The sequence below is a fragment of the Kockiozyma suomiensis genome, assembly GCF_038497685.1.
Source record: "Kockiozyma suomiensis strain NRRL Y-17356 unplaced genomic scaffold V2V93scaffold_9, whole genome shotgun sequence".
Classification (NCBI taxonomy): domain Eukaryota; kingdom Fungi; phylum Ascomycota; class Lipomycetes; order Lipomycetales; family Lipomycetaceae; genus Kockiozyma; species Kockiozyma suomiensis.
The window spans coordinates 553,076-570,465 of record NW_027117672.1 but is presented as its reverse complement, the minus strand read 5'-3'; the positions used below and the strand labels follow the sequence as shown (position 1 = coordinate 570,465).

Below are 17,390 nucleotides of genomic sequence, written 5' to 3'. Positions count from 1 at the left end.
GTTTGTTTGTCTTGAGTCACAGTGATTACCAAGAGAACATCGGATAACTTACGATTTATTAAGCAAATGAGGATATACTTAGATGAGCACGGGGTGTAGTATTGGGAATGCTTGATTATGCGGAAACAGACCATTCTATTGTCACGGGCAAGGAAAATGACCGCCTATTGGACGCTTCTCACCTGCGACCAAATCTGCGCGTAGACAATATATTATGAGTAATAAGAACTTATTTTTATGTATATTTATGAACGCACAATGATTGATAATGAAGACGGATATGCAGATCTTCGCGAATGTGAGCGACCGTGCATGCGCAGCGATTATTCACCGCCCATAACGTCATTGCTTTACCGTTCTTTAATTTTGACAACATTGGATTTTTATCGCACTGATTTCCATTCTGGTTTCTTGGATGATATGTTGCTTCGTGAAAACACACGTGTGCTTTTCCGAAGCAAATCCAATCAGCTTCCGAGATTAATGATCTTATCTGATCATCTGATTTTATTTTTAAATTGATAAGTCGGCTGTTTGTGATCCTCCACCATATTTTTTGCTTGAACAAATAAATTCAAAGGAAATTATTGAATTTGAACAGTGTTTGTAATATACAGAGAATAAACTCGGTCTCGTTGGATTGGATCTCTGAAAATGTTGCTGATAAGGAATAACTGCTCGCAAATTTGCTCGCCATATCGGATTCGCGAGATTTTCTGCCCTGAATGCGCGGCTCGTTTGTGATCTGTGTGTGATTTCGGATCTGGTCACAAATCACTTTTGTGACGCACGCCTCGCAGGTCACGCATACATTAGAAACTGCTGAATGCTGTTTATTGCATATTTCGGTCTCTATTGGTACAGCTGTATTTCTTATGTCATCCACAACATTTAACGAGTCTGGATCCCTTGATGATGATATTCTGGTCTATGCTAGGTATCATGGAATTGCTTTTGATCATGCAGATTACTCTCGCCATTTAAAGGTGCTAGACTTCCAGCAATTCCCAATACCTGATCTTTCAACAAGTATCTGGCAATCGAATGAATTCTTCGGAGATATCATGCAAAATGAAGAGTCTCCTTGCTTTTCAGACACAACAAGTAGCGCTGTAGCTGAGAACTCACTCCTACTCGATATAGAATCAGCGAATAATGACAACAATCCTGCAGCTTGTACGGATTTGATTGAGCAGCCGGATTATGTTGGACTACGGACATTCTCTCCTTTCAAAAGACAGCGTCTGATCATTCAGTGCTTCGAAGAACCTTTATTTGAACGCAATGACTTACCGCCAAAGCTATACCTCGAACGTGTCTCGCCATACGCTTACATGGGCAATATGATGTCTCGCACAGGTTGCGACAACAAGCTCGACAATCAGAATGAGATATTTCTTAGTAAGAAAAAACGAAAACTAGATTCAATGTTAATCGAGGAGAGATATCAGCTCAAGACTGAGTCTCTGCAGCTTCTGCGACAGGTTGCATCTAATACTCTCACCGTCGACTTGCCGCAAGTCAGGCACACGTGGATGTCATCTCCTCTTCTTCCAGCCTCCTCAGATCCCACCCCGTATGGCACCCGGCCAGCTGCTTTTCTAGACGACTTAAAAGAGATTGATAGTTCTTACTCTGAGATTTCTATTTCCGAGACGTTTAGTACTCCTCCAACGTTTACAAAATCAGATACTCCAATGTCAACAAACTACCAGAAATTCTCGACCATTCCATATTTATCTAGCCCTCTACTGATCTCTTTCTCAAAGCCGGACGATATTGTTGCAGATTTGAAAAAAAGCGCGAATGAAGAACTACGGCAGAATCCTCTGACAGAGGCGCAGCCGACCGAGTACTCTCTCAGTCTTGCAGCTGAGCGCGACACTAAGCTGTCCTCACAAATGGCTTCCCAAGCCAGTAAAGCAAAGTCAATCCTGGAAAATGAACATTTAGTCGAAGATGAGCAAAATCTACGAATGCCTGTTCCGACTGTTGTCAAACTCGAATCTGCTGCTGACCGAAAGCGAAGGACGACGATGAATGAGCTCAGTCTGAAGGATTTAAGACAAACTGTTAGCGAATGGAGAAGAATCCTACCGAAAGCTGGCGAAAGCTATAATTCTAATCTCAAGTTAAAATGGATGCCTTTTTTTAATAATCCGAAGGCGTCGGTATGGAAAGCGATTGAAGTTGAAGTTGTCGAGGCCGAAGTTTCGGTTCAAACGAGCCAGCCAGTGAATGATCCTTTGGCACTTAGAGATTCATTTCCTGTCATTTTCAAGCGCAGTCATGCTCAGGATTGGGAGATGAGTGATGCTGAGGATATGCACGATGTTGGGTCAGTTGCATCAGCTACAGGTATTGAAGAGAAAGCATTGTCTTCTCCACGTGATGAAGATGGGTCTCTAGACAGTTTGATTGCATCGCACTTGGCGCAGCGGGGGCGAAAAGATGATGTCACAGACATATTATCGGATACTAGTGTCTTTAAATCTTTGCCACTTAACCCGTTTGAATTACATCATTTCCAGTCTTCAAGTTCATATGGTCCAATACCGAAAATGAGCAGAGCCGATACGTCAGGTTTCCAAGCAGAGCCGTCAGTTCAGAATCAAAACCTTGAATTACTCTCTGAGGGCTTATTAACTGAAAAACGTGTAAACTCTCTTGCCGGCTTCAAAAAGATCAAATATTCCCCCCCTGTTACAATTATATTCAATACCCCTTTTTTACAATCGAATCGTGCAGTCTACAAAGATATTCTATCGATAACCGAAAACCTAAGAGTAATTGAACGAGACTATGGCTATGACCAACCAGATATATTGATTTCATCTAAATGCGCCATTGTTTACTTTGATTTCCCCACAATTCTTCAGAGAGAGATAGACGGAACAAGATCTTCAGTTTGTCATGCACGAAGAATGTCTGAAAAAGTTGAGACCCTGATAGCTGTGGTGCAACTCATGTCATTAAAAGTATTTCAAAAGAGTAAAAATGATTGGGACGCGCTGTCGGATTTCATGACAAAAATGGCAGGGATACCTGTATACTTGTTGAGTCATGAAGATGATGATTCTGACCATGAAGCACTTGCGTGGTTTACGAATATATTTCGCAAATTTGGTGGGAAAGGGGACGGGCTGGCTGAAGTGGATACTACGGTTTGCAAACCCATCTACTAATCTTCTCGCAATAGGGTGCCGAAAGGATTTCAAAGTATAAGCTAATCGTGTTTTATTCTAATTTAGTGGGAGCGTTTCTTGCGGAGTGCGAGTATTAACGCATATGCTGCCCAAGAAATACTTAGACGATGCCCACTGCTTGAATTTGTCAAGTGTGGAGATGCGGAGCGAAAAAGCCGGTTTGCCGAATTAGTAGGATCAAAGGTTTTAGTAAGGCATTATCTGTTGGTGATGTTTTAACATATTTTTACTGATTACAAAATTACTCGACAGGACTCTTTTTCACAAGTTATTCATACTCCTTTTGTATCGGCATAAACGAACCGCGAGATTGCGCACCATCGACTCGAACTGCTACTGTATTAAAAATTTTGCTGTTGCTCTGCACCAAATTTAATTTGTGCAAAAATAATCCCTTAATGAAATAATCTGCTATGAACATCTATTTGATATACGAAACGCCTATATTACATAAATACTAATATGCAACTCAAATTAACTCCTTATTTTTGAAAATTCATGCTGTAGCCTCCCTTTCCGTCGGGTTGCATCTTGAACATGTCGGTGCTTAGACCAAACGGCTTTAATATTCCGTTACCAAGGTCCTTCAATTTACTTATCATTTCAGCTGTCTCCAGTTTTTGGGCTTCGGAAACCTTCGGTTCTAGTTTAGCCATTGCTATCATGTTTTCCCTCGAAGGTTTGAGCTCTTGTGCGTGTTTAAGATCATCCATTGCTGCCTGTAGCGCAGCCCATGATCCAATATTTTCATTGGCAGCTGCGCGACGAAGCAAAGGCTTCATATAATCCGGATCGAGTTTCAGAGACTGTGTGCAAGACTCTACACATTCTTTCCATTTCTCCTGTTTGGAATAACATGCTGATATGTTACTGTAAAGAATAGAGCGCGGGGTGGTCAGATAATTTGGGCAAGTCTTTAGCGCTTCGTTGTATTTCTCCAAAGCGGCTTCGTAGTTTTGATCACCAAAAAATGCATTTCCAGTAAGCTTCAAAGCATCAGACTCTTCTAATAATTTTTCTTCTTCTTCTGGCGAGAATTTCTCTGCTGACTCGATAGTCGTGGATTCGTCTGCGGTATCTTGCTGCGCCTCTGTATGATCCTTGGACCCAGCATTAAGAGAATTCGGCCGCTCCTCAACTTTTGAATCTAGAACTGAGTTAGAGCTATCAGAGCTCCCGGGTTCAGCCTCGTCGTCTGATGAGTCGCTTACGGCTGTGATACGTGATGACGATGGAGGTGGCGGTGTCGCAGCGGTTTGATCTGCTCGTCTTTGAGCTATATATTGTCTAGATTAGCTATCATCCGCGCTCTTCAAATTCAGCTTGCCAGTTTTACCTGCACGTGCAAATGTTGCTAGTTCTTCTAATATTGCCATTGCTGCTTTCCGCGTTCTTCGAAAATTTGACTAGTGTTCAGCAAGTTTCCTGTAGCGTGTAATTCGATACCAACAGGGTTCGGGTATCGTGTAAGCTAGCGAAGATGAGCGCGGCTCAATAGCAGTGAACTTGTGCCACTAAAGAAACCACTCAGGTTTTTCTCCAATCATACCGGCTTACTGCTTACGTTCTTCGTTCAGTTCATTCTCAGAAAGTCCTGATTTCATTCATCATATCGATTTTATTCTAAGATCATTTATTGAACACATATACAATGGCCGAGGATAGTTCATCAGTTAAGCCAGAGGGCGACGCCGCTGCTGGTCAGGGGGGCAACGAGCATTTCAACATCAAAGTGACAGACAATAACAACGAAGTTTTTTTCCGTATTCGCAAGACTACTGCCTTAAAAAAGCTGATGGACACATTTTGCGATCGTCAGGGAAAGAGCAGAGCTAGTGTTCGATTCCTGTTTGACGGTGAGCGTGTGAACGAGACCGATACCCCCGACGGTGTAAGTATTGTTTAGTGTGCTTTTTAGGCGCCGATAGCGTTGGCGGTGATATTCAGCATCTCTTCTATTCGATACTGTTCTATTCATTTTTTTGAGTGGGCTGGCTTGAAATCACTGCTCTGGCAAGGAGAGATCTGCTGTGAAGCCAACGACGTACATTTTCGCCGATCGATCTGGATTTAATAGTGGCTAACGTGATTTCGTTATAGCTCGGAATGCAGGATGGCGACATCCTTGAAGTTGTGCAGGAGCAGGTAACATTCTAATTTATCTTAAAAAAGTAATATTGAATCAGCATATATTGACTGATATGTATTTAGGTCGGTGGTGCGTTTTAGGTTGACGTAACAAGGCACTAGGTGCAGAACGCGATGGAGAGTAAGATGGCTATTTCTGAGATAAATGTATATCTGTTTGAGTTATACGACGGACCAGAAACAAATAGTCTGAAAGAAGCAGACTGGTTGTGTCTATGACTTTTAGATATAATAGTTTTTATCGCAAATTTTTCTGCTTGGCTTAGTTCAAATTGCTATCTATCCGATTTGCTCCATGGAAAGAGAGAACAAGAAGTAGACAAAAATTTTTTTGTTTTCAGTTTGTTGTTAATCTAATTGTAATTTATGTGTTTATTTGGTGTATTTCCTTGGTAACATATGGCTTGGACCAGAGTTAGATAGGATTTGCACATGTAATTCTACCTATGTTTGTATTGTGTGCCAATAAAAGCTGACTCTTTTGTCTATTATCACAAACTCTTATATCATGATTGGTGTAGGATGTGCTCAAATAATCTATTATGACGACAACGTTTACCCTTTAGTTTTAAAACTCCCTGGACCGTTCTAATCGCTGGATACTATCACACATAATACCCACACCCCATTTTGCAATCTCGTTTGTCTTTTCTTCAGTCTTTTTCGACTTTTTCTGAACATCAATCTTTGCTCTCAGAAAATATTCAATACCCTTTAATAATACTGTATTGTCTTTGATTTTGACGATAAGATTTACCAGAGCTTTCTCTCCTGCCAAACGATCTTTCAACCTTGAAGTTCGGACTCTAATGTGACTGATTAACGCCAGGAAAAAAATTTGCAGAAATTCATGCATTTCTTCTGTACTAGTTAGAAAATTCACGTTCTTGAAAACATCAAGACTCATTCGTCCTTCACCGATTAGCACCGCGAAAAATTTTGCATAATTTTTGGTTTTTCGGCGGCGAGTTTTGCTGTCAACTTCTCCGCGACCTGCAAATCTGAAATCGACTGCGGCTGCATCATCATCATCATCATCATCATCGTCGTCGTCGTCCATTTCTCCGTCAAGTTCTTTAAAATAATCCCACAAACTAAACTGGAATGTTTTCTTAAGTGAATGCTGCTTGCAGAGCTCTGACGACACATATGCATAGAATGGATTAAAATCTTTCTCGTTTCCGCAGCAGTATAAAATTACCCACGGAACTTCACGTTCTTGAACTCGTTTCAGTTTCAAACTCATCAGTCGCTCGTTCGCGTCGATATAGTCCTCGCTGCCCATAATAGCCACGAAAATTGCTCGTCGAATGTCGGTATTCATACGCTGTTTCCGAGCAAGAGCTAACCAGTCAGGCTCTGCAGTATCCAAAATGTCTTTAACGGCCGAAATATCAACATCGTCGCCCGCAATATCTGCATCACGGATTTTGAAACCAGCCGAGCCGTCGCCAGACCATGCGGCACCGACTAACCACCATTTTCCTCTGGTTTCAATGTTGTAAATATCATCTAGTGAAACGCGCAGAGCCTCCATGCTCTGTGGCATATTTCCCAAAAATTTGCGCATCCGGGTGATGGATTCGCTTGTTAAAGTCGAAGAATGTTTCAGTCGATTGTTTTTCCAGGACGTCACCGTTTCAATCAAAAATTTTGTACGTGGACTATTAACTCTGTTAACATAAGTCACTAAAAATCATAGTAAAAGTTCAAAATTTACTTTAGTTGCTCAGACGGTATCTTCTTTACTGAATCTTGAAGTAAACCAATGATATCCTTCAAGGCAGCAGGATCATCGTGCCGTAGCTGTGCGCCAGCATCTAGACAATTGTCAGCATCGACGATATATATATACCAGAACGCTTTAGACTTACTAGTTATGAGCTTCAATAAAAGTTCCGTGTTTAGCTCTGTGATATCGCTCAGAAAAAGGCGGATGAAATCATAAATCAAAGAGCATCCGACCACTTGAAAGGAATACAACTGACTCAACAGCACCATCAGATTTGAACACTCTTTACCCTTTTCCGAGTCTTTAAAATGACTGTCGAAAGTCTCTACCAATGTTTGAATAAAATATGCACCAAAATCAACACCGACCTGCTTGTAAAGTGCGGCGACTAGCGCACCATACACAATAACAAAATTATCATGTAAGATCGCTCTCTGGCCAGTCATCTCAATCAATATCGAGGTTATGGTAGAAGTCACACTTTGTCGCGCATTATGAAGGAAGATTTGCTGAAATTCGCCGATTATAGACGCGATGTTCGCTTCTGACAATCGGTTAAGTAGGCCATGACATTGTCGTCTCAAGGCCCTTTTTTCATCGGACTCGCCAGAGCTCTCCTCAAGCTTTTTCCTAAGAGATGGTGGAACATATTTTCCTTTGGATGCCGCAGTAGCGGAAACCGGAGGTAAGTAAGGATTCTCTCTTACTTTTGCGGACTCCCGAACTGGCTGGCTACCTGCTTCATCAGATTGCCATTCTTCGGTCTCTGATTGCTCAGCTTCACCGCTAGGCGAGACATCAGATTCGCTTTCTGCATCCTCTTCATCTTCATCAGACCCATCGTCGCTCGCACCGGCGTCACTTGCATCCAGCTGATCGCCAACTTCGTCATCGACCAAATTGTCGTTATCGCTACTGCTGTCGTCATCGTCGTCGTCGCTGTTGCTTTGCTGGGAGTGCTTTGTCTTTTTTGATTTTCCAGTTCCAAAAATATCGTCCAGAAATCCCAAATCGAGTCCATCAGTTAAATCTAAGACGATCTATTAATACAGGTCATTCCCATATCTTTTCTCAAATCCAGAACGTACTGTCAAGTTCAATGTCGTCAGACATCTTTGGAAGTTTTCCGGATCTCGATTTCAATTTGCTGGCATAATACAGAATATCGTCGTCATCGCGCTTCATCATCGGATCATATTCTGCCGATACATTGGTATTGCTTTGATGAAGCTTTCGTCTTTTTACGCTATTCTTATTTGTTGTTGATGGTTTTGCTGTTGAAGCAGAGCTTGTATTAGCTGATGATGGTGTTCGCCGTTCGGGTTTACTCCTCTGCGAAGGTAGTTTGTGATTCTTGTTAAAATTCCGCGGCATTCTCATTCAGATTAGGACTCTTATGTATTGCTGTTCAGTCAAAAACTACTAAGAAGTTTGATCAAAAGACTAAATAACTGGGACCAAAGAAAAAAATCGTTGCCATCGCCAACCGCCGCACAGATTTTACCCCTGCATATATCTTAAATACTTTTATGTTTATTCCATACATTTCAATCCTTTTGTGCACACTTGCTTTTCATCGCTTTACACACTGCTCACCAAAAATACTGGTCCCTTATATGCTCATCATCATTGCCAATTTCTGCTAAGTATATGACTGCACGCAATGTCATCAAAATCGCGATTATCAAACGATGAGGTATGTCTGATACTTGATAACGTATGGAAAATTGTATAAGACTAAATAGAGTACAGTTTTTAACTCAACTCGGAGCATTATTTAAAAAGCAAGCGGACTCTGGAACTGTTTTTTTACAGCAGAAGAAACGTATTAGGCATTTTTCTATTGAAATCATTTATTTTATTATGTGTTTACTGACTTGTCCTATAATATAGTGACACCTTTCGACCCCGTTGAGAATAAACACAACCCAGGCCCAACAGATCTGTCAGATATTGCACCGTCTACCGCTGCTGCCACGTATAGTTTAATATTTAGAGCTTCAAACGGTTCTGCAGATAAGAAAAAGAAGATAAAAATAACGACTGTTGTTGAAGCTGGAAAATTAGATACGTTTTGGAAAAGGTACTCGGAGGTCGTCAAAGGTGGTGTCACTGGATTGAAGAAGAAGGACAAGAAGAAAGCCAAAGGAAAGAAGAAAAAGGGTACAAATTGATTAATATAATCAAAATTTTTTGTATGATAAATGCTTACGATACGATATGGGCAATGTGAGAAGATAGTAGAATAAAAACTTATTTGCATATGTTAAAGTTGATTTACAAGCCATATTTACAAATGACATTACACTACCTATCGTAACAGCTGATATCATTCGTCATACTCGCCAAATGAGAGTTGAACTTTGCTTAGTTTTTTTGATTTCTTTTTCTTGCTCTTCTGTTCGTCTTCTGTAGATGCTTTAGAGGCCGCGGAGCTCGACTGATTGTCAGATTCGGTAGTGTTCTGCTTAATTTTCGTTATTGTTTTCCGTTTTCTACTTCCGAACTCTGAAATATTAGCAGACTGTTTAAAAGTTGCTTGCTGCTCTTGTGTTTTCATTTTTCGTTTGTCTTGATCGGCTTGACGCAACCTTCTATCTTCTCTATATGTGTCAATCGTCGTCAACACAACTCCCAATCATATATACAAGCAAGCAATAACGTAAACTCACTTAATCTGATTTATCGTTTTTCCTTCCTTAACCTGATTTAGCTCATCTCTTGTAATTGTCTCGCCTTCGAAAACGTATTCTGGAATTGCCGTCTCGTCATCACTTTCAGAATTATCTTTACCTTCTAGATCGCCTCCTACATGCTGCCGTTTAGTTTCAACAGTCGGACCTGAAGGTAATTCTCCCTTTAATATCTGCAGAAATTTTGGTGTTCGCCGCTCTGTCACATTGTTAGTTTATGTATGTGGATCAATAGTCCAACCTGTGCTCTTTAGAGTGCAGGATACTTAACTAACCGAAGGAGAGATTTGTTTTCTTTGACATCTTAGTCGGTCTACGTCTTGTCTAACAAATGATGGTTTGCGTAAACCTTTAGTTTATCTGGCGTTTTTACCTATTTTGCTCGACAAGTAATGTAATTGCTCAGCGAGGATAGACCTATGAACTTCGCGGTTGGGAGGTTTGACTGATTATAGAGCTCAATGATCTAAATTAAACTAAGCAATCGCAACTAGCAAGAGTGCGCAATCTATCAATCGATAAATAAAAAAAAAATTTAGCCTTTTATTTTTTTAGATAAATGTAGAGAATTTTTGTGTTACTCTGGTTCTCAACACGATGTTACGCACTGTCAGACTACAGGCCCATGCCATTCATGAACTGCAACTGCATGTCAGCGCCTGCATTCTCCTAGGCACATCCCCAATGAACCTCATTTCCGTCTTATATGTCTCCTCATCATCATCTTTAGCTGTCCAAAACTCCTCAAAAGGATTCAGTGCAAGATATAATACGTGCTCCAACAATTTCGTATCGCCTCGATGCTGAACTTCATCTATTACCTCATCTAAGATCCAAGTTCGCAGAACGAAATTCGGATTGACTTTATCCATTCGGCTCTTCCTTTCTTGATCGCTAATTAGATTTTCCTCCACTAGCCTTGGCTTGTAAGTCTCAAATAGCCATTTATGGATAGCACTGGCTGAGTCATCGACATGGGGAACTGCAAACCCACGCTCATGAGTGAGAAAAATATCTTTAACGCCTTGTTCATTTGTTAAACATCTATCGTCTTCTCCGTCACCTGGAAAAATCCTGACGCGGCCCAATCTTCTAAAAAAGTGATTAAAATCCAAAGCATGCTCCTTCATAAGCTGCAGTGCTGAATCGACGATACCCTCCGTTGAATCATCATCCTTGACAGTTACGAGACCCAATCTCTTGCCAAAAGCGCTAGAATGAGCTGTCTCTAGCGTAAATTTATAATACTCGCCGACATCCTCGATAAATTTCTCTGCATTAGCGACAAATGCCTCAATTTTGGCTTCAGGTATGCCAGATTCCAAAAACTCTTCCTGCTGAACAAACCCTTCATCCTCAAGAACAAAAAGCTCGGCTAAGTCCTCTCCCAGTCGAACAAGGTTCCACCACATGATAGTTGGAGTATTTCTGTACGAATATCGGAGTCGATGGTCATCCTACAAATGGAGAGTCAGTATCGTTTCAATTATCCGTCAATAAATATTAATCCTCGAACATACGTGGTTAGGAGTATATGCAGGGTCATATATCTAAAAAAGGATTCATTAGCGATACTACTGCTCCTAATGACGAAATGGATACAAATGCACACACATCCATAAAAGCGAAAGGACCAAAGTCAAGACTCAATCCATAAATTGATATATTATCGGTATTTAATACGCCGCTATTATCATCTCAGAGTCAGAATATTCTTCGCTTGAAAATTAGCGCTTGACATACTTCAAAAACCCATATGCTTGCCACAAAGCTGTAGTCTCTGCTGTTCGTCGAGCAATTTCTTTGTACAAAATTTGGTATCGGGAAAGACCTCTGAAAGCATCCGGATCACTCTTTTTAATAATGTCAATTCCTCCAAATACTTCATCAATGCTGTAATCGGCAAGCGCTTTGAGAAGCTTTCTATTGCCTCGGCGTCTGTGAATATCAAAATTGCCAATACGAATCCATGTAGGCGCCATCCGAGCGACAACTGCGCGAGGCTCAATGGATTCGCGGCGCACTCCTTCATTTGTAAGTAGGGAAAGAGAGAGAGCTCTTGTACTCGGTATAGATAGAGTATTCAAAGCTAGTAAATTATTAGTCCTGCTTTCAGATCACTCAATTTTTCAATCTTACCTTCGCTCACAAGGAATTCTCGCAAACTGGATCGCAGCACAGCTCTTCCATCACTACGCAGAAGATCAGTTATCATAACTTTTGCCAGAACTGTATTGACAGACTTACGCAAAACGAGAATATGGAGTTCGACCAGCGCCCTAGTGATGACATTGAGTATCCTGATGATATTAATTTGAACTAAAATGAATCCGATACCTTCAATTGAATTTCGTAACGAACCCCAGTGCTAGGATTTGTAGCTTCAAATATACTGATAGCTCTTCCATCCCCCAGCTGTCCGGCCCATTCTCCAAATTGGTACCCACCGTATACCTGGGCCCAAGGATGGTGGTCTTCAAAAATACGATTTCCAATTACCACTTCCTTGAATTCCTCGGTATCTTTGGTGTCTAGACTCAGTCCCAAATCTCGGATAGCAGCTTCGCTTACTGCTAGAAGCTTTGCTTTTTCCAAATCATGAGTGTCAGGCCGCACAAAAGTGTAAGCGCCATCAGTCACCATTCGAGGAAGTAAGACTTTGGGGTCCGGAGGATTTCTGGCGATTTCAGGCGAGGCAACTAGCGGGTCTGGAGGGAGCTTGTCCGTATATATGTGAGTTTTAGGGAGATCATATAGCGATACGCCCAAGAAACCTGCCGAAGTTGAATCAGTCATGATTGTAGCAGCCGCAGTCGCTATATGATGAACTCGAGATTGATAATGGCGATGGCGACTCAGGTTTGATATAGGAGCGAGGATTGGAGCTCTTAAACTGCGTGCAAAAAGCATTTACTGGTATATAATCCTTGCCATATGAGCCCTTTTCTAGCGTATCATCAAGAATTGAGGTATGACATAACCGAATTACAGAGTAACAGCAGATCCCCGCTCCTTTATATCACGTGATATGAGAAATCGCCTCCTGAAGAACCTCTGGCGTCATTTGATTTAGCGTAACAATGTGCACTCTCGATTTTTGCAGGTTTCGCAGTATCATGCTCTGAGTTGTGTTGTATGGAGTTCATATACAACTCTTTCTTTGGAGTGGATTTTTTTTTATTTCAGCATGCGATATGTTGTCTGACTCTTGCTATGTTCTCTTGCTGTGCTCTGTTCTGAATTATTTGGCGAGTTCGCTATGCGGAGTTAAATTGACTGGTATTTGAAGACAATGGTAGCCAATAGTATAAAGCATTGATTAATATTACCTTTTGAATACCGACGCTGTCATCGCATCAACTATTACTGAGAAAATCTTCACTTGCTTTTCTCTAGGCGTAGTTCGCAGGCATGTTGGATCTACCCTTCCCGGTCTTTTTAATATTGAGAAGATGGGTTGCAAAAACTTATTAATTATGGGTGCAAGGTATGCTCGTTTGTGAACTCATTGTTGGCGGTGTTGGCATTGCTGTAAGTTCTATGATTGTTGATATGAATATGACTGTTTTCGCTTGCCTCTACATTTTGTTTGCCTGCTCTTAGGTTTTTCCGTCATCTGGGTAGTGGTTGATGAAATACATCAACAGTGATCTGTTAAGTGGCTGACTTGTAGCTATCCGTAAATAACTGTGGAGTATGAAGTATTTGTGTAGTTAACTTGACGTGCTATGCAACCCTAAATTGTCGCGTCCAGAGTAGAGGTTCTCGTTGACGACTCCCGTCCACTTGCTACTACTCTTTTTGTTTCTCCCCTCACCCACATTTTCTGACTCTATACTTTATCGCACTGTACCGACAACTGTTCCCTTTTTTTTTGACTCGATTTCCAGTAATGGATTTTGGACTGCCCCGCGCCCTGGGACTTATCGTGACTTCCTGGGTTGAGGGCGCAGTTCAAACCTGTAATACCGCCATACAGGCAATTTCCACAATGTTGGCAGACGTTATCGCTATTGAAACGGAGGAGCTGGACATTTCAACTGATTTTTTTGAAGAAATCACGGCTTACATTGAGGACATTGATGACGAGCATGAGGTCGACGAGCACATAGTTGTGTCCTCGCGTCAGCCGGAATACAAATCACTCATGATATCGGCCGTTCCTGAGTCCGTCAACCCAGAAATTTTTTTGGCCAAGGATTTCAATATGGCCGCTAAGAAAGCAGTTGATGCTATGGGGGCTAGTCACTTGTCTACAATCATTGCTGCTACTATTGCCTCAGCCGGTAACAAACCGACTGAAATTAACACTGCTATCGAAGAGACGGCGTTAAGCACCAGCCAAGTGGCCCCTCATGGACCCTCAAATTTAACCGGAGTGGCTGAAGTTACTAATGAACTGAATCAGTCCGAAACTCATTGGGCTTTGCTCATCCTCTTCCGTCGCATCTTCAAGCGCTCGAATGCTGACCCGATGACAATGCTTGCCAAGGCAGATAAGGTTAAGGTAACGAAAACAGAGACAAAAAAAGTTATAAAAGTTATAAAAGTCAAGAAAGTGCTAGCTGCTAAGGTAGGGAAAGTCAAGAAGTTAGCCAGAGTGAAGAAAGTCAAAGCACAGAAAGCAAAGAAAGCACAAAAAACAAAGAAGAGCAAGGCTAAGCAGACTACCGATAAATCTGTAACAAACATGGGACTGCGTACCGTTACCGTTTCACCCCGGCCCGCTGGGAAACGGGCCAAGGATGAACTCAGTCGTGCATACTCACGTTTATCGCCTCCGACAACTCCAATTGCTGCAACTTCTCAGCAGCTCTCGGCTCAAATATCTGCTAAACTGTCACAGATTTTCACTAAAGAGGGTAAACTAGTGGATGTCCCCAGTGCTTGTCAGGATCTGACCGGCATTTCCGGTGTGCGCGATTTTGCATACAAGGAAGGTGGTGTAATGACTCTTGAAAGTATTAGTCCAGTGGCTGCCAGTAGCAATTGCCCTCGTATTCTCATACCTACTCCTCCTCCTCAACCTGCTCTATACTCCAGATTGACTGGAATGCGCGTCACGTATTGCCCTCCGGAGCTCATAAACTCACATACGATTCCTTACCCTGGATTTGCTGAATCAAAGAGTCCTTTTATGCTACGCAGACTGATCAGCAGGCTAGTACCCGAACGATCTGACACCAAATCGGCTCAACCTGCTACGTTACCCGCAGCTACTGGATTCAAGAAAGATATCAATCGTTTCGTTAAAGATTTGTTCCATCGCGATGAGAAAAAGATTTCTTGGGACGATGTCGCTGTTGGCAAAAAATCTAAAGCTGCTTATGTTCGCTCCGCTGGCTTTGTTTCCGGTACCACTTCACTTTTGAGAACGAAAAAATCCTTAGATCCTGTCAATTGCCGCGGAAAAAGGTCCAGATACCTTAGAATTGAACCTAAAGATACCCGTACTGAAAATACTGAGATGGAGTCTGCTGCTGTTCAAGTAGAAGCACCTCAGATTGCGAACAAGTCCGTGAGATCTACCGCGATACCCTTTACAATAGATACCGTCTATAGCACATCGAATTCTGTTTCTGTGATGAAGTGTACTCCTGTGAAGAACGACACGGCGATGGTTTCGTCGTCAGCGAGGCTTGGAACTACTGATCCCCGTAAATGTTATCAGTTCATGATTAAAGAGTTAGACGACGCGATTAAGAGATTGAGAGTGAGAGAAGAAGAAGAATCTGGAAAGACTGAAGCTTGCTGAAACTGAATACTGCTATAGAGTTGAGGTCGTGTACATATGTGTTTTTGCGACGAATGCTTAAGTAATAGGGGCGAAGGCGCCGAAATTTGTTGGCTGAAGGTTTTGATGAATTGGAGTTTTTGTGCAACACACCTGCTTATTTGATACTGTTGAAATATGTGTCGAGACCTGTACTATACATGGTTAGTAAAAGTAAACCATATCACGTTTTAAGTAATAGTCTCTGGCTCATAATTGAAATAGAGCTCTATACCCTAACCCATATATATTTACCGCTCGGAGTCTTATGAATCATGAAGTCATCTATGAAGCTCAATCATAAATCTAGACTGTTTCATAGAAGTCAATGGTACCGTCAGCTTTGTCCTTGGCTACAACACACACAGCCCTTGGTCGCGATGTGGCCGAGATATTTTTCCGCAATCAGCACATACGCGAATACCATGAGAGTAATCGTGCTTCGGCCAGCGCGATTGTACGCAGTGTAGCATGGAATGCACTTGGTACTTTAATAGCAGCTAGCGGCTCTACGCTCTCCGGAGGCCTTAATATTATCCGGATTTGGAATCCTGAGAAACACGATGTGAAGTATTCTACAGAATTGAGAGGTCATTCACATGCCGTTGAGAGTATAGCTTGGGATCCGAGTCTTGCTGATCGTCTCGTTTCGTGCTCACCAGCCGACGGAAGTGTTCGATTGTGGGATGTGCGATCAAAGCAAACGCTTCAGATTCTGAATCTTACTGCTAATGGGACCATGTCGACTTCGAATGGAACTACATCGACTGTTAATGGTGCCACGACAGCTGGTCGACCATCGCCATCAATCTGTCCTGCTCTTATTCGATATACACCTGACGGGAAGTGGATTATAATATGTGGCTACCGTAGCAGAAGTCTGATGATTGTAAGCTCAGAATCATTTACGCCAAGTGCTAATAGCGATAGCGGCGTCTTCGAAGTTAACGATGACATCAGCAACGATGTGACGTGTGCAGTGGTGTCGTTTTCTGGCACAGTCTTAGCAGTTGCATTTTCGTCTGGCATTGTAAAATTCTACGAATTTGATACAGAATCTGGACACGTTGAACCAAAGGCAGTATGGACAATGAATGCTCATCGTACTGGAATCACCTGCATGGAATTTGATCCTAGAGGAACCTATCTCGCTCTAGGCTCTAATGATTCGTTGGTCAGTATTTGGAACATGCAAGAGTTGGCTTGTGTGCGTACTTTTGCAAAGGCTGCTTTTCCTGTGAAGTCGTTGTCTTTCTCATTCGATGGTGCATATCTGGCCGTATCGCTAGAAGCGACGGAGCCCGTGTCAATAGTGAGTTGAGCTTGATCGTTATGAGAATTCAACCATTTTAACAAATATTCAGATTCATGTTGAAAGTGGGGACGTCGTATTTACTATTGCTCGAACTTCATCGTTTAATGTGCCGTCAGTGGATTGGCATCCTTTAAAATACTGGCTCGCTTATGGCGGCGACCCAGCCGGCCTGAAAATCTTGGGAAACCCAGAAAGATCAAGTGGTCTTGGACGAGGTGGAAGGTGATTAAAAGTAAAGTGCTCCGGCAAAGATATGAAGAGCAATTGACGCAGCATTCAAGTGTCACCTATTACGGCATCTAATATTAGGGATTGAAATATGATAGCTTGAGAAATTTGTATTATATTGCAATTGTACATAAATTACAGGGAATATGAAAAACGGTTAGGATACATACTATGGCCAAATAAAGATGTGAGCTCAAGCGAGCAACAGTTGCGCCGTAGTAGGAGCAAGCTAAATTCACAGATAATTATATTTATGTCTTTCAAATCCTTAAATTGACGGTCCATGCCAGTCGCG

At 41.9% G+C, this 17,390-nt stretch overlaps 10 protein-coding genes across 10 annotated transcripts; 6 read left to right on the top strand and 4 right to left on the bottom strand.

Annotated features, from left to right (window-relative positions):
• Positions 1 to 852: 852 nt before the first annotated feature.
• On the top strand, positions 853 to 3,674 carry V2V93DRAFT_371995 (uncharacterized protein). Its single transcript, XM_066910645.1, has one exon. It carries the CDS (start codon positions 876 to 878, stop codon positions 3,183 to 3,185), a length of 2,310 nt encoding a protein of 769 aa, XP_066765071.1. The 5' UTR covers positions 853 to 875; the 3' UTR covers positions 3,186 to 3,674.
• Positions 3,252 to 3,674, top strand: V2V93DRAFT_347903 (uncharacterized protein; the record flags this gene model as incomplete). The annotated part of the gene is made up of 2 exons (XM_066907919.1): positions 3,252 to 3,395; positions 3,459 to 3,674. Coding segments are annotated over 2 exons (189 nt in total), but the record flags the coding sequence as incomplete, so codon positions are not given.
• On the bottom strand, positions 3,599 to 4,621 carry V2V93DRAFT_371993 (uncharacterized protein). The gene is made up of 2 exons (XM_066910644.1): positions 4,543 to 4,621; positions 3,599 to 4,482 (listed from the first exon to the last, which is right to left on the bottom strand). The coding sequence occupies exons 1-2, from the start codon at positions 4,580 to 4,582 to the stop codon at positions 3,689 to 3,691; spliced, it is 834 nt and encodes a 277-aa protein (XP_066765069.1). The 5' UTR covers positions 4,583 to 4,621; the 3' UTR covers positions 3,599 to 3,688.
• A 99-nt stretch (positions 4,622 to 4,720) lies between these two features.
• On the top strand, positions 4,721 to 5,845 carry V2V93DRAFT_371989 (ubiquitin-related domain-containing protein). Its single transcript, XM_066910643.1, has 3 exons — positions 4,721 to 5,097; positions 5,307 to 5,351; positions 5,418 to 5,845. The coding sequence occupies exons 1-3, from the start codon at positions 4,858 to 4,860 to the stop codon at positions 5,433 to 5,435; spliced, it is 303 nt and encodes a 100-aa protein (XP_066765068.1). The 5' UTR covers positions 4,721 to 4,857; the 3' UTR covers positions 5,436 to 5,845.
• Positions 5,518 to 8,539, bottom strand: V2V93DRAFT_285604 (uncharacterized protein). The gene is made up of 4 exons (XM_066907205.1): positions 8,175 to 8,539; positions 7,229 to 8,116; positions 7,075 to 7,174; positions 5,518 to 7,018 (listed from the first exon to the last, which is right to left on the bottom strand). Exons 1-4 carry the CDS (start codon positions 8,464 to 8,466, stop codon positions 5,923 to 5,925), a joined length of 2,376 nt encoding a protein of 791 aa, XP_066765067.1. The 5' UTR covers positions 8,467 to 8,539; the 3' UTR covers positions 5,518 to 5,922.
• Positions 8,540 to 8,643: 104 nt separating this feature from the next.
• Positions 8,644 to 9,357, top strand: V2V93DRAFT_371984 (signal recognition particle, SRP14 subunit). Its single transcript, XM_066910642.1, has 3 exons — positions 8,644 to 8,782; positions 8,839 to 8,911; positions 8,980 to 9,357. The coding sequence occupies exons 1-3, from the start codon at positions 8,750 to 8,752 to the stop codon at positions 9,258 to 9,260; spliced, it is 387 nt and encodes a 128-aa protein (XP_066765066.1). The 5' UTR covers positions 8,644 to 8,749; the 3' UTR covers positions 9,261 to 9,357.
• V2V93DRAFT_371981 (uncharacterized protein) lies at positions 9,346 to 10,190 on the bottom strand. The gene is made up of 3 exons (XM_066910641.1): positions 10,055 to 10,190; positions 9,759 to 9,978; positions 9,346 to 9,689 (listed from the first exon to the last, which is right to left on the bottom strand). The coding sequence occupies exons 1-3, from the start codon at positions 10,080 to 10,082 to the stop codon at positions 9,416 to 9,418; spliced, it is 522 nt and encodes a 173-aa protein (XP_066765065.1). The 5' UTR covers positions 10,083 to 10,190; the 3' UTR covers positions 9,346 to 9,415.
• Positions 10,191 to 10,302: 112 nt separating this feature from the next.
• On the bottom strand, positions 10,303 to 12,754 carry V2V93DRAFT_371977 (uncharacterized protein). The gene is made up of 7 exons (XM_066910640.1): positions 12,117 to 12,754; positions 12,027 to 12,058; positions 11,919 to 11,971; positions 11,523 to 11,868; positions 11,394 to 11,466; positions 11,300 to 11,329; positions 10,303 to 11,236 (listed from the first exon to the last, which is right to left on the bottom strand). Exons 1-7 carry the CDS (start codon positions 12,687 to 12,689, stop codon positions 10,412 to 10,414), a joined length of 1,932 nt encoding a protein of 643 aa, XP_066765064.1. The 5' UTR covers positions 12,690 to 12,754; the 3' UTR covers positions 10,303 to 10,411.
• Positions 12,755 to 13,180: 426 nt separating this feature from the next.
• V2V93DRAFT_285768 (uncharacterized protein) lies at positions 13,181 to 15,750 on the top strand. The gene has a single exon (XM_066907206.1). The coding sequence runs from the start codon at positions 13,672 to 13,674 to the stop codon at positions 15,532 to 15,534; it is 1,863 nt and encodes a 620-aa protein (XP_066765063.1). The 5' UTR covers positions 13,181 to 13,671; the 3' UTR covers positions 15,535 to 15,750.
• On the top strand, positions 15,740 to 17,346 carry V2V93DRAFT_371971 (WD40-repeat-containing domain protein). The gene is made up of 2 exons (XM_066910639.1): positions 15,740 to 16,864; positions 16,917 to 17,346. The coding sequence occupies exons 1-2, from the start codon at positions 15,881 to 15,883 to the stop codon at positions 17,091 to 17,093; spliced, it is 1,161 nt and encodes a 386-aa protein (XP_066765062.1). The 5' UTR covers positions 15,740 to 15,880; the 3' UTR covers positions 17,094 to 17,346.
• The last annotated feature ends 44 nt before the right edge of the window (positions 17,347 to 17,390 follow it).